Below are 14,224 nucleotides of genomic sequence, written 5' to 3'. Positions count from 1 at the left end.
CACAGCAATTTATAGGATTGGACCAACATTTCAACACATTTATGATTTCCAAGAATAAGTAGCGGTCACTCATAAAAGCTCTAAATTAAAATCTAATAAACTAAACAAATCTCTCATAGCAATACACAAAAACATACATTTCCCTTTATCTGACTCAGACACACTGACTTAATTTCTATGGAAATATGCTGCATCTATAAGGATATAATATAAATATACATTTCCACTGACATTTCTGAAAACTTTACTTCACAGGAGATATTCCTTTATTATATTAATAAAATCAAGATTAGCAAATAAAATGGGGCATTTTTTCTCTTCCAAACAAAGAGTTTCCCCTTCTCTATGAATTTCTGCTTGGCTACAACAATTTCTAAAAAGAGCTTATAATGCAAAAAACAGAAGCCCTGGTAACAGTGCACTGAAATGGAATAATTGGAAATGTCATTCAGGTGAAAAAAAAAAACAACCACCTTGTGTATCTTCTGTCTTGAAAACTCGAAATAGCCTTGTTGCTAGGAAACCAAATTCCCTTTCACATGCATCAGAGAGGGTAGCAATCATCTCAGCCAGTGAAGTCTCTCCACCTACACTGGACAGTCTATTGTAGTCTGTAAACAAAAATCTGAAAGAGAAAAAGTATGTATTTTGTATACTTTAGAAAACTTTAAATATTTTCTGGCAACTAAAACAAAAGTCTTGTTGCATCTCTGTAGTTAAAAGTTTTTTTAAGGGGTACAAAATGTAAAACACTTAAATTTTTTTTAAAATCTACATGGAATTTAACTATTTTCCCATTTATCAACCTCTTCTTTGCCCCACTTCCTATTCTAAAACTTGATTTCTTTTAAAGATAACAACTGTCACATAACTAACAGTACCTCAGATGACAGTAAAAACATGAAAATATCTTTATGATGCCAAACTATAATATGGACAAATATTTTCAAAACTGCATTCTGATCTATTTTCAAATATTTATAGAGGATTAGAAAAAATACAGAAACACAAGATGACATAAAAGTACCATGAGGATAAAATAGTAGTCTTTAAGCAATAGAAGTAAATTAAATTTTCAAACACACAGCATAAATTTTCTTGTTTTCAGGCAAACTAGAAGCTTTGAACAGTCTGATGCTCTACTTATAGGGAGGAAAAAAAACCCCAAACCTCAACAGAAATAATCAGTGGAACAAGCAATAAAAATAGAGAATACACAACATACATAAATTCTTATTTTATCTGGTATGAATTTTCATTAGTACAACAGCCAAAACCCCTAATTCTAAAAAGCACTTCCATGAACTTTGGCAGATAGTAGTGTTCTCAAGAAAAACTATCTTCTTCACACTGAAAAGTTTATGATCTTCTAGAGCTACTGTTTTTCTAACAGGAATCTCAGTAACTTTTCCTATGAAGCTAAATGTGCACATTAAACATACAGTTCGAGAAGTATCAGAGTGAGCCTGACTGATTTATTCAAGAGTAAATAAGTAAATAAATGAAATAACTAACCTTACAGGTAAAGCTTTAGTGGTTTGCTCTGGTAGTTCTGGTGGGTTCACAAACATGAGTTTGAGAAGCAACTCTAAATATCCAACATGTCTTGCCAACCTTGTACTTAACACCCAGGCCCAGTTCCATCTCTCCCCTTCTCTCCGGCCACCAAAGTAAATTACAGCTAAAATATTAAAAAGATGTTATGGTTTTAATTTAGTCAACATTGACAGCTGAAAGAATCATGAAGTGTGAACAGATAAAGTATGGAGTTCTGTAAAAAAAGTTATAAACTTTAAGCAGTTAGGCTAAAAATGAGAACGGTAAGAGTAACACAATGAAATTAATAAACAAAATCCTTCTTTGTTCTCAAGAATGCCCTCTCACAAATTACATGCAAAACAAAAGGTCCAAAGAGGTCTTATCGTCTACAAAACCATTCAGTATTTTTTCTGAATGACAAAGCATATCTACAAAACAATATTTAATCCCAAAACCAGATAAAAACCCTAATGAATTCCATACAAGACTTACTAAAGAAAATGTAGAGAACAGCTAATAAGCTGAGTGACACTGCTATTCCCAGCTTTGCATCCACAGTGAAAGCAAGCAATAAACCCAAACCTCCACACAGCATGAGTGTGAGGAATACAACAAGCCAGGAGAACTGAAACAGAGGTTCAATCTGCTGTCCTGCAAAAGTCTTCATTTCATCTAAAACAAAAACACAAAGACCAGTTAACAAAGGAAGTCACTAAAGAACAGATCATTTTTGAAAGAACTTTTTCAGCAGACTGTATAACTTATCTCGATTATTGATCCAAAAAAAGACAATGATGCTTGAATTCTTCTTCAAACATCAATACAAAACCTTAAGTTTTCATCCATGCAATGAATGAAAATATTTAAATACACGATACTCAGATTCCTTGCTGCAGATTTTCTATTTCTGAAAGCACATTAAAAGTAATGCAATCCTCCTGCAAAAGTGTAAAACATATTTTATGACTCTGAGAAATATAAATCCACCACATCTGTCAAAAAACCCCACCCAACCCCCAAAATTTCAATTACTGAAACATGGACTGTGTTCCTCAAACAGTCAGATATAAGAGTACAATGTGAAGGCTGTGGTATTATTTCTGTTTCTGGATTCTTATTTACTAAAACAGGAATTCCTGAAGGAACTTATTTCTGTTCTGTGGAGTAAGAAATAATAGATACACAATCCAGAACAAAAACAGGAATGAGGAACAGGAAGAAAACACTGAGAAAGTGCTTTAGAAATGTAAAAGCTCATCAGCAACAAATATATCAGTCTTTTTATATACACTTTTTGTTTATGACATGGAACAGGAGGTGAAAAAAATGAATGCAGAGATCCCATTTTGGCTAATAGAGTAATCACTGAAAGTAAGAAACACCAAGATTGGTAGAACTATTTTGAATTATATTGAAGAAAGAAAATGCTAAAACTTTATAAGAAAATGCTAAAACTAAATAAGATGCTTATATCCATCAGGAATAATATTGATTCATTTCATATACTGCATTTGCCTTCCTCTGTCATTTCAGAAAGTTCAAAAAACTCAAAAATAATAAACAGGAAAGGGGAAGAAAACTAGATGCAAAGAACACACCCTAAAGAGAATAAAATATTAATAGCCTGATAATTGTTCTTAAGCATTGAAAAGAAAAAGACACATAGGATGCACAATAAATAAATACTGCAGAAGAGGTCTGAACCTGATCTGACACACAAACAGGCCCAGTAAGGCATATTTTGGCAGTCAGACTTTCTGCAGTACCTAAAGGGTAGATTCACTGCTGCAGGAAACTCACAGGAAAATAGACAAAAGCACTTAAAGACTGTCTTGACATTGTATAACTGAAAAAAGCAATCTATGGATGAACTGACCACAGTAAAATTTAAATCCTTTCATCATAGAAACAGAGACCAGATACAATATCACATGGACCAACAAACCTCACAAAAACTAGTAACTACAACGTGATGCCTTTCGTAGAGAGATTGTAAGTACTGAAAAGACTAAATCAAGCTTTTACCTTCCAGTTTCTTAAGCAGGAAAGATTTTCCACTTCCCCACTGTGCATACAAGCCTACACAGATGGGGGGCTGCATGGTTGGTTCACTCAGAATATCAGCCAAAGCGCTGCTGTACAGATCATAGCCCAGCATGTCACCATCAGATTCAGTGGGAGACAAGTGTCCTGCAACACAAACACTGTGCTACACAACTTTGCTCTAACAAAGCTCTTCAGGTATAACAATTTTCATACATAAAGTCATGACATGTTCACCCATATTTGTATATATACTCCTGCCCTATAACAGCTGTTGTTCTTTGTACATTCCTATTCAAAGGAATTTTAAATCATCCACATAAATGATACATAATTATCACAACTATTAAAGCCTACTACAAGATTCAAGACTCCAAACCACAGGAAGTCAAAGAAAGTAATTCCCACACAAGCAAGATCCAAATAAAAACAAAGTGACCAAGAGAAGTTACATACTATCTAACACCTAAAGTCAAAATAAAAGGTTATTTTACCTCTGCCAGGCTTTTAGAGTGATGGGGCTTTTTCCCAACTGATTATTTTTAAGCCTGTTAGGTGCAACATTAAAGCATTTAAAAATCTGTAGTCGCCTTTCAATAGATAATTGAATAAACTGGATTGTCAATATATAAGAGTGATTAAAAAAAAACAACTTATACTTACTGGCGCCAAATATCTGCGTTAAAATACTCTTCTGGTGGCTACAGTCAATATTGTAAGGGGTTTCTCCTGTCTTGTTAGGTCTATAAAGCAATCGACCATCTTTTGGATTTCTTAGGAGTAATTCAGCAAGTTTACGGCTTCTTCCACGAATAGCAATGTGAAGTGGAGTATCTCCTTTCTGCAATTAAGTGAAAAGCCAGTAATATCTAACAGGAATTCCTATAACTATAGACACTATATGTTCAACACTGTTTCAGAAGCACTTTTTCCTTGAAATAAATTTTAGAACACTTTTAAAAGCATCAGTGCCTTACAGCAAGCATTTTTGCCCTTGAAAAAGCATTACAAATGCTTCAGAGAAGACATGTGAAAAAGCAGTTCTTAGAATGATAAACCTCAGACACTGCCTTCTTTCTTAAATGCTTATTAATATCTTGAAGTTCATGAAAACTGCAGTCTCTGTGTAGAAACAAATGCCTACAGGCAAACTCAGGGACTTGTTTGGAACAAGCGATAGTGCTTGTTAGAATTGTTTCAATGTCTGCTCAGACTTCCCCAAAAACTTCCCAGAAAAAGCTTTCTTATTGCATCAAACCAATATAATTACTTATTCACCCTAAATAAGAGATTAAAAAAGCACCAAATAAATGTTCCTGTATTTAAGAGGCTTGCACTCAAAGTAGGTAATGCACAACAAGACAGCAATAACCAGCTGCATTTGTCCTTGGCATCCTTTAGTTCCATGTCTATTAATCAAAAACTAACATTAGTGACAAATAACAACCATTCTGTATGCTCTTCTTCAAGTGTACTAAAAATTAGCTGGTTTATCTGTGCAAGTTTTTATTCCTCACCTGGATTTTTTTTCAAGTAATTAAGAGCACCCTAATACAAAACAAACCAAAACCCAACAATACACTAATGGTAGAAACAAATTTACACTTAAGTGTTCTTATCTATTTAATTATTAAACATATGGGAGACTAAGCATTTAAGTCTTATTGTCTACTTAATTATTAACCATACGGGAAGCTCTCTTTCTGTATTAGCCTCAACAGCTCTCTCCAAAATCCTGCTGCGAAACTAAAATGATTAAATATACTAAAGTAAACAAACAAATATTCTTTACCTTGTCTACAGCAGAGACTTTAGCTCCTTTATCCAGAAGAAGCTCTACTATTTCAATATTTCTCATCTTGGTTGCCTTTATAAGCGGTGTCTCTCCATCCTAAAATGGAAAAGTAGGACGAATATAAAGATCTCCATATACCCAAAACCAAGAAAAAGAAATAGTGATTGGGTAACAAATTGAAACAAAAAATTTTAAGATAAATAAAATTAAATGTGCTACTGTGCAAGCAACAACACTTTAGCACCTATGTCTGTGAAAAAGTATCCCAGACCCAGTTCTAGATTGATTAGAATCAAAGAACAAAATACACTTCTGTCAATAACAGTGTCAAATAGAGAAAGACAAAATTCAGATATAATACAAGATATCTGAAAATATTTCAATGCTGTGCCAACTACTGCTCTTATTTTTTTCCTTACTGCTGCACATGCCTGAACTCATGCCTAGTAATATCAGAAACCTCTTTCCTCAGTTTCCAGTAGCACTTGCTCTTTACTCCTTATTGCTGGTCATGTCAACGACGCTGAGGTAAAGAATCCACATGCTCCCTCCTATCCCTGTTTGCTATTTAACAGCAAATCATATTTATCAACAGAGGGAACATTACTATTGCTGAGAAGCCTTATTTCATGAAAAAAAAAATTAACAGTGTTCAAGGTACCAACACTTCACAAAAACTGAATGTGGTATAATCTTCACATGACACAAGAGCTGAGAAAAGAACAGATGTTAAAAAAAGCAATTCAATTAAAATTCTAATTGTTACCTTGGTACATGTCTCAGTATCAGGGTTGCATTGCAAGATATCCCTCACCATTGTAGCATTTCCTTTCTCAACTGCCCAATATAAAGCAGTTTTATTATCCTAAAAAAAAAAGAGTATTAAACACTAACAGTACTTTCATTTAGTTGGATTAATTTCAAAAACAGTATTTAAAATACAACCACTATATATTGAAAAGTGCATATAATACAGCAATTTTTAGCACAGCTGAAAGCAAAGGGAAAGGTCAACAAATCTAATTGGCATAACAGGAGAATTTAGACGGGAGGATGCAAATTTGGCTAGGGAATATAAATCTATTTTGAAAACCTTTGTGAAATATAGTAAGAGCTTTAACAATCCAAGCAGACTCAACCTGTCTTGAAAAAGTTTCTGAAACTACATGCAAGTATTCAGTTCTCACTCAAATACACAAATTACCTAATGAAATAAACCAACTTTTTTTCAGAGGCTGTGGAAGCTGGGAAGCTATAAAAGTAGATGGACAAGAAAGTCAACACAAAGTACCAGAATGCTGATCAGCTAGACATTTCATCAGTAAACCTGGGCAAGCTTCATAGCCTCAAATCTGCTTCTGTCATCTTCTTTTCCTCCCAGTGATGTGCAGATGTGTGCTACCCAGAAAATCTTCACATATTGGAAGACTTTCACAATCTTTCTGTAGCCTAGTGACTGCATCATGACTCTGTTTGATGCACATTTGTGTAGACACATTTAAGAATAGCCTCTGAACACACACCTACTTCTAAGCAGGAATGTCAAAGTGTCCCTTGCAGCCTTCTACCTTGCTGGCTTCTTTCATTTGCAGCTCTTTCTCCTCCACTCATGGGCTTCACAGCAAACTGAGTTTAAAGCCTTTCTCAACAGTTTAATAAGCCCAGTCACTAAGATTTCTTTCCTCTCCAATCACTTGAGTTTCATCTTCTCCGTCCTTCAGTGAGCTGGCTTCCAAAACATCAGCCTGAGCTGTACATCACTCACACAGCCAGGTGCTCCCAGCTGGGTCCTTGCCCCTCCCAGAAGGGTTGAGGAAAACTCTGTATGAGCCTTCACCTGCCCCAACACCCACTCTCAATAGCCTTTCAGTCATGTTTTATCTGCTGAAGGTATCCACCAGCTAGTGATCATATGAATGAATGATCAGCAAGGAACACCGTTGCTGGAAGGCTGGTCAAGACTCAGCAGTATTTCTGAAACATCACAAACTTGGGCAGTCAACACATCTCCCCAGAACAGGCCAGCAGGCAGGTGCTGCAGTGCCAAACAGCAGGGAAGTTGCTCCCAGCAGGGAAGCAGCACTCATCTCCAATTTTGATACTGCTGGTCCTAAACTATGATCTGAAGTGCAGAGCCAAAATATTGCTCTGATGGTACTGACTCCTGCTGTGCCTCCTGTAAGGCCACAGAAGTGCTCTCTAGATCAACCACTGCAAATTGCCACTCAAGCAGCCTCATGCTGCCAGAAGTCACAAGCTTCCCTGCTACCAAAGACGCTGCATCCTCCTGCTGCTTCTGTATGGCTTCAGTCACAGCAAACGTTGAAAAGCTTCAGATTTCAAACCCACATCACAGCCAGAAGCTGAGACACAGGGGTTGCCAATGTCAGGTTAGAGGAATAGATTCAAATGCTACTTTTTCTTGAGAATAAAAACTCTTGTTGGCTTCTCAGAGACACTCTGCAGCAGCAGCAGGCACTGAACCTTTGCAGTTCTCAGTGACTAGTTAGTTTTGTGTACCAACTTGGTAGAACCCATATGCCAACAAAGCAGAGTGATTTGAACAGCTTCAAGCAAAAGAAAGCAAGTTGAATGTTAGAAATACAAGTACCATGCTGAATGAGAGAGTTTCCAGTAGAAGAGTAAAACTAACACCTTAATCAAAGGACAAAAAATAAAGAAGAGGTACGTAGAAAACACAGAGATCACTAACAGTGTTTAACAGAAAGCAACACAGAAAATTGGTGGAGACAAGAACCAACCAAGCACAGCGACAGAATTGCTCTGACAACACATATAATCTCTGGTGCATCACATTTCATTGATACTCTGTTTAAAATATCATTAAAATCATTATATTAAGTGTCTTTAAAAGTATGTCATTATTCTAAATCTGTTCAGTAGTGAAGATGAAGTTCAGTTTACATTTTTTGCTTTTCAACCATTATACAATTAAGTGAAAAAACTGTGCTTAACAAGCCATTACAATTACATGTATCTTACAGCTTAAAACCTGCATAGCAACATGATATATCTTACTGTTTGATGGAACTGAATTTCCTACAGAGTAGACAGTGCAAACTTTATCGCCCTGTTTTCAGGAACACAGTATAATTGTTTGGTATAAAGATTCACATCCTATTTAAGAAGTACTCTAACATTTACACTGTTGTACTTACCTGACCTCTGATATCTATATCAGCATATTTATGGAGCAGGGCTCTCACAATTTCAACGTGACCACCTCTAACGGCCCCAATCAACACTGTATCTCCACTCTAAAAAATTGTGAAAGAATATTGAACACGAATTAACATTATTTACCAACAAGAAATGCAACATAAAATGAATTATAGCTTCCAAATATGCACTATGCCTATTCACATTAAGAAATCTCCACTCATTTTAAAAAAGAAAGATATAGAAAATAGAACTATCGCTGAAAAAATGAGTATTTTATAAAAAAAAAATTCTTGACTTTTTTTTTCAATTGTTTGGGAAAACAAACACTCCACAAATACATCTAGCTTAAACCACTATCCTTAAAACATCCAGCATAAATTCATAAAAATATCAAAAAAGCCAACCAGGAAGACCAAGCACTCACGGTAATAACCTACTTACAACCAAACAAGAATATTGTCAATCTCTTTGAGATGTTTCACAGCTGACAAAAGCTCCTCAAGAATTTAAAATAAATTTATCTTGTTTACATACACTATGCTATTATAAAGAAAAAAGCAAAAGGCTGATTTCACCTCAGATCAAAATTAAAAAAAAATTTGGTGTGGTAAATGAAGTTGTATATACATAAAACAAAGTTACAGTTGTGCTTAAGGCTTCTGATTTCAACACACTTAAAGACATGCTAGAATTTCAGAAATTATCTTACAGTCCTGAAACTGCCTATTACTCCTTTTGGGATGAAACAGGAAAAAATAAATAAAAGTATAACAAAATCACAGGTGTGGAACTCAGAGAACTCAGCAGTAGGAAATGCCCCATCAATCAGTCATTACATACTTGGCAGCAAACCAAGAAACTTTTTTTATCAAAACCTACTCCAGCATCTGAAACTAAGAGTACTCATTGTTAGGTGTATTTTTGAACGCAGTCAGCTGTGCTGAAAGCTGTAATTTCTCCTTCCTGAAAGCACAGAAATGCAGACTGTTGTAGAACATTGTGGCAAAAGAGGTGCTAAGAGGATTGCAATGTATTTTCTTAAATACTTTAAGTTTGCTATGTGCCTGAAGTCAAATTTGTTGTGACACTACTGTAGCTCAGTACACTGACACCTAAGAAATGCACTGACACTTGAAATACAGGAAAATGCATCCAAAATAATTTTAAATTTATGAGGCAAATATTAGAAAGCTTTCCTCTATTCTCTGCAACCCCAAGCAATCCAACTTACACAGTGTCAAAAACATATTATCTCTCTGAACTAAGTCACTGACCCTGAGAGAGACATCTAAGTTCAGGTATCTAACCAACTACAGCCTCAAGGCTGCAGTGCTTGACCTGTCTCTGACACTTCAGAAACACCTCCCTATCAAGAGGGCACTGCAGACAGCCCAAAGCATTTGTATAAGTAACCAAACAAAATCCTGAACTGCCAGCAGTCAGATTCCCACTGTGGGCACTGTTCACGTCACATCTCTACTGAGTAATGCACTTATGGGTCAGGTACACAGGGTTACATTTACATCTCTAAACCCAGAGCTGAAGTCTCCCTCCTATATATGCAAGATTTCTAGTAAAAATTTTTATTGTAAAAGATAAAGGTACATGCTGAACACATTCTCTTTTACAGAACCCATGGTTTACAGTTTTAGCAGCGCTACCTCACCCCAAACCTACAGATTAGTTCAGTATTAGTCTTACATTACAGATATGTCAGATGCCCTATGTTCTCAATTCAAGCATCTCAAAGAAAAAGAGTAGTTTCAGTAGTTTATCCTTTACCTTCACATAGCAACACTTAGCACTTAATGTACTTGTAAAGAGCAATACACAAAAACACCCCTAGATGGCAGAAAAATTAGAAAGTCAGAAAAATCACATATTTACAAATCTGCATACACTGGTATTTAAACATAAACTATATCTATATAAAATGACAATTATGATGAACATTGACTCACTCTGTCAGGAATGTTCACGTAAGTTCCAGCATCAAGAAGATCCTGCACAATTTCAGTATGTCCCTCCTTTGATGCAATCATCAAAGCTGTATTTCCATCTTTATCTGTTAGGTTTACATTTGGGTTCCTTTTCAGTATTTCTTTTACTGAGTCAGTATAGCCACCCTTCACTGCTACAATAAGTGCAGTCATAGAATTCTTTAAATAAAACCAAAAGATTTTATTGTACAGTGGTTATAGCAATCATCATAATATCAGCAGTTCAAATAAGAAGAGAACACTAAGTGACATCACTCTCTTAATCATCCAAATGCTACTTCAGTTTTGTGTGTTAAAGTGCACCAAAAACCATGCTTTTTAAAAACAAAGAAATAAACTAAGAGCAATAGTACACACTTCAAATGCAAAAAGTAAAGCTCAGATCAGTTTATTCTATCTCCTGAATTCCACACATAAGATAAAATAATTTTCTTGTCATTTGGAAACAGAGTATTATCAGAGCACCCAGGTCCACCAATACTGTTCACCAAGAGGATCTTTTAAGAACTTCAGAAACAACCATATGAATACCAAAAGTTTACCCAATCTTCCACCTAACTTTAAATGGACTTTGCTTTTGTTTTGACAAGCAATTTAAATGTAATCTGTTATATTTAAAAACAATATGCAGCTGAAACTTCTGGAAAAAATTCAATTATTGAAAAGCTGCAGTCAACATTATTCTTTTCAAAAGACTATTTGTATTTGATTTACTTTTCAAATGGCACTGAGCAATAAGATATTTGATGTATCAGGCGTGGATACTGAATGAATTCTGATAGCATTAACCTTCAGATAACAATTACCTAAATTAATTTAGAGTCATTAAAATTTACACTTAACATACTGGTGTATGCACTGTCAATACAACTCCCTAGTTACGTCATTAAAAGGCACTAAGAAATTTCAATAACTCTCACATGCAGTCAGCAAATAGCTGAAAAGCAAAACACCCCAACACCAACATTTCATCTTGTCTCGTGTATCTCTTGGTATTTGTTTTATAAAAACACCCAAATAGGACACACAGATGTACTTATCACTGGAAAATGCAGTTACTTACAGCTCCTTCTTGGTCAACATCAGCTCCCATCTGCAGCAGGTATTTCACACACTCCAAATGACCTTTCCTTGCTGCCCAAACCAGTGGGGTGGTTCCATACTGAAAAACCATTCACAACATTTTATCATATTGCCTTCTGTATTTAGTATCCCATACAATCCAGTACTTATCCTATACTTCATTGCTTTCGTTTTTGCAAAAATATAATTTGGACTTGTGAATTAACACAATCATTTGAAAAGCCACTCCAATTTTTATTTTGCAGATAGCTGTAAGAATTATTTTTCTATACAACCGATGATAGCAAGGTTTCCAACAGCTCTGAAAATAGAAATATGTTCACAACCATCTTGAGCGTACTATGCAAAACCTCTTTCAAGCATAACAACTTACTCCAGCATGCTAATTCTAACCTCATGGGTAAAATACAACAGCAAGTGTTTTTCTAATCAACAACTCATAGATTCCCTTTCACAAGAAATTCATCAAACATTACAGAAATGAAATGTTATATAGGTATAACTTACTTTGTCAGAGCAGTTCACTTTAGCTCCATGCTGCAGTAAGAGATGGACTATATCTGAGTGGCCACGTCCTGCTGCCCAAATGATTGGATAAACACTGTATTGCTTAGAATTAAAAAACAAGTAATTATAGTCTTATGCATTTTAATTATTTTACATCAGCAAAACAAGTCTCAAGAGAAGTGAAACCCACAGAAGAATGAATATACAGAAATAAATCCAACTACATTACCAATAATTGTTGTCTAGTACATTACCTAGATGATATCTAGAAAGATGTCTACTGTTTTGAACCAGTTTTGATTTATAACTCTTTAAACAAGGTCTGTAAATTCACATCCTTATCTTAATAGGAACAGTTGTAAGGTAGGAAGGAAGCAACAGACAGCTGTGTAATACTCCTGAGTAATCAGGACTGCAGAGGAGTTGTGCCATGCACACAGACACTGCATATATCTGAGAAAATCAACCATCACAAAGGTTGTTCTGGCCACTGGGATTCTTCCTTCATTGTTCACTGCCTCAAACAGCAGAGAACTGACAGTATAAGCAAATTGTTCAGTGCCTACACTTTTGTAGAAGACGCTTACAAATGAGCTAAATCTCAAAATCTTATGGTTTTTTTATTCTCCAATATGAATGGTATATGTTCACATAATCTAAACTATTATGAAACAATTAAAGCAAATTATGGTTTCTACACTGCACACATTAGTTACTCCATTAACTTCTACAGTTGCAGAAAAATGGCAGTTGTTATACAAGTAACATTAGATACGCTACTTTTCCATGATTTCCTCTCCTGATAATTTGAATCTCAATATGAGCTATACACTAATTTGCTTCAATTTAAAAAAATTCAAAATTATTAAAAAAGCAGTGGAAATCAAACAGATTATTAAAGCAAATCCCTTATAAAGTACAGTAAAAAAATATCATACTGCAAAAAATGCAAAATGTTTGATCAAGATAGTAAGATGAGTGTACAGTTCAGGACTTCAAACATTTGGGAGGAGGAGATGTTTAAGACTAAAACTTACCATGCCCGTGATGTTTGGATTTGCTCCTTTCTCAAGCAGCAGTTTAGCCACTTCAGTACGGCCTTTGTATGATGCCCACATCAGGGCAGTCCATCCTCCCTAGCAAACACAATTCAAAGAATTGTAAAAACTGAAAAATATTAGAAATATAACTAATGACTTTTATTTCATTTTGTATTTGTCCTAAAACTATTCTGCAAATTCAAAATGTAGTAAGGACTGACCACACAACGTTGCAATCCTATTTATTCAAAATAAATATTAAGCTCCTATACGGAAGTACTAATTTCCTGTTATATGCAAAATTTGGGAAAACATCATGTTCTTAACGTTGCTGAACACTGAACTCAGATTTCAAATGCATACAAATTCAACCACTGGATTAAAAAAAAAACAAAACAAGAAACACATCAATGTCTTAAAACAAAGTCTAAATTCCAAATCAATTAACATAGAAAGTTTACTTTTGAGTTCTGTAGCAGGGAGTAATAAGAGCAATTAATTTCAAACTACACTGGTGCGCTCATTTAAGTTTGTAAGCTAGGAGACAATAAGGTTTCACTGCCTAAGGCATTTGACAGGTCAGGTAAACAAATATAATTTTAAAATAACAGTATACCTCCAATACTGTAAGCACAGTTTTTATTTATTTCTTTATAATACACTTTTGGAGATGTGAAAGATCCCTCTGACTGGCAGAAGTCTAGAAATCAAGCACGTGGCCATGTGAATGTGCTTAACGTTAAACAAAAAATCTTGGTTTGTGAAGATGCCTCAGCTTTCAGACAGAGTGGAACTTCAATTAAAGGAAGCACTTGAACTCACCCCTAGTGGTTTTCCACATTTTAACTTAAGCAGAACAAAATTAGTCCTTGCAGGTACGTAATTTCATCTTCTGTCAATGGGGACAGTTTATAGCTCTTCAGGGCCAGCTAACCTTAGACTCATGTCAGCAGCTTTTGTAACTCTAGATGGTCTGGACTGTAGTGCCCACTTTGCCATATAAAAATTTGGCAAGATGAATGAAAGCAAGTGTT

The 14,224-nt window shown here is 35.2% G+C and overlaps 1 protein-coding gene across 2 annotated transcripts in view; it reads right to left on the bottom strand.

The window, feature by feature from the left end:
• The window catches only part of KIDINS220 (kinase D interacting substrate 220), a 76,726-nt gene that overhangs the window by 48,519 nt on the left and 13,983 nt on the right, over positions 1 to 14,224 (bottom strand). For both annotated transcript variants that reach the window (XM_030946439.1, XM_030946440.1), the window contains exons 5-16: positions 13,188 to 13,286; positions 12,151 to 12,252; positions 11,624 to 11,722; positions 10,522 to 10,719; positions 8,557 to 8,655; positions 6,144 to 6,242; positions 5,375 to 5,473; positions 4,246 to 4,423; positions 3,565 to 3,729; positions 2,032 to 2,211; positions 1,516 to 1,681; positions 474 to 625 (exon numbers count right to left, since the gene is read on the bottom strand). In XM_030946439.1, coding sequence (XP_030802299.1) covers positions 474 to 625; positions 1,516 to 1,681; positions 2,032 to 2,211; positions 3,565 to 3,729; positions 4,246 to 4,423; positions 5,375 to 5,473; positions 6,144 to 6,242; positions 8,557 to 8,655; positions 10,522 to 10,719; positions 11,624 to 11,722; positions 12,151 to 12,252; positions 13,188 to 13,286 — 1,636 coding nt within the window. The remainder of the gene's footprint in view (positions 1 to 473; positions 626 to 1,515; positions 1,682 to 2,031; positions 2,212 to 3,564; positions 3,730 to 4,245; positions 4,424 to 5,374; positions 5,474 to 6,143; positions 6,243 to 8,556; positions 8,656 to 10,521; positions 10,720 to 11,623; positions 11,723 to 12,150; positions 12,253 to 13,187; positions 13,287 to 14,224) is intronic.

The sequence above is a fragment of the Camarhynchus parvulus genome, chromosome 3 (assembly GCF_901933205.1).
Source record: "Camarhynchus parvulus chromosome 3, STF_HiC, whole genome shotgun sequence".
Classification (NCBI taxonomy): Eukaryota; Metazoa; Chordata; class Aves; order Passeriformes; family Thraupidae; genus Camarhynchus; species Camarhynchus parvulus.
This window is presented reverse-complemented; position numbering and strand designations above follow the sequence as displayed.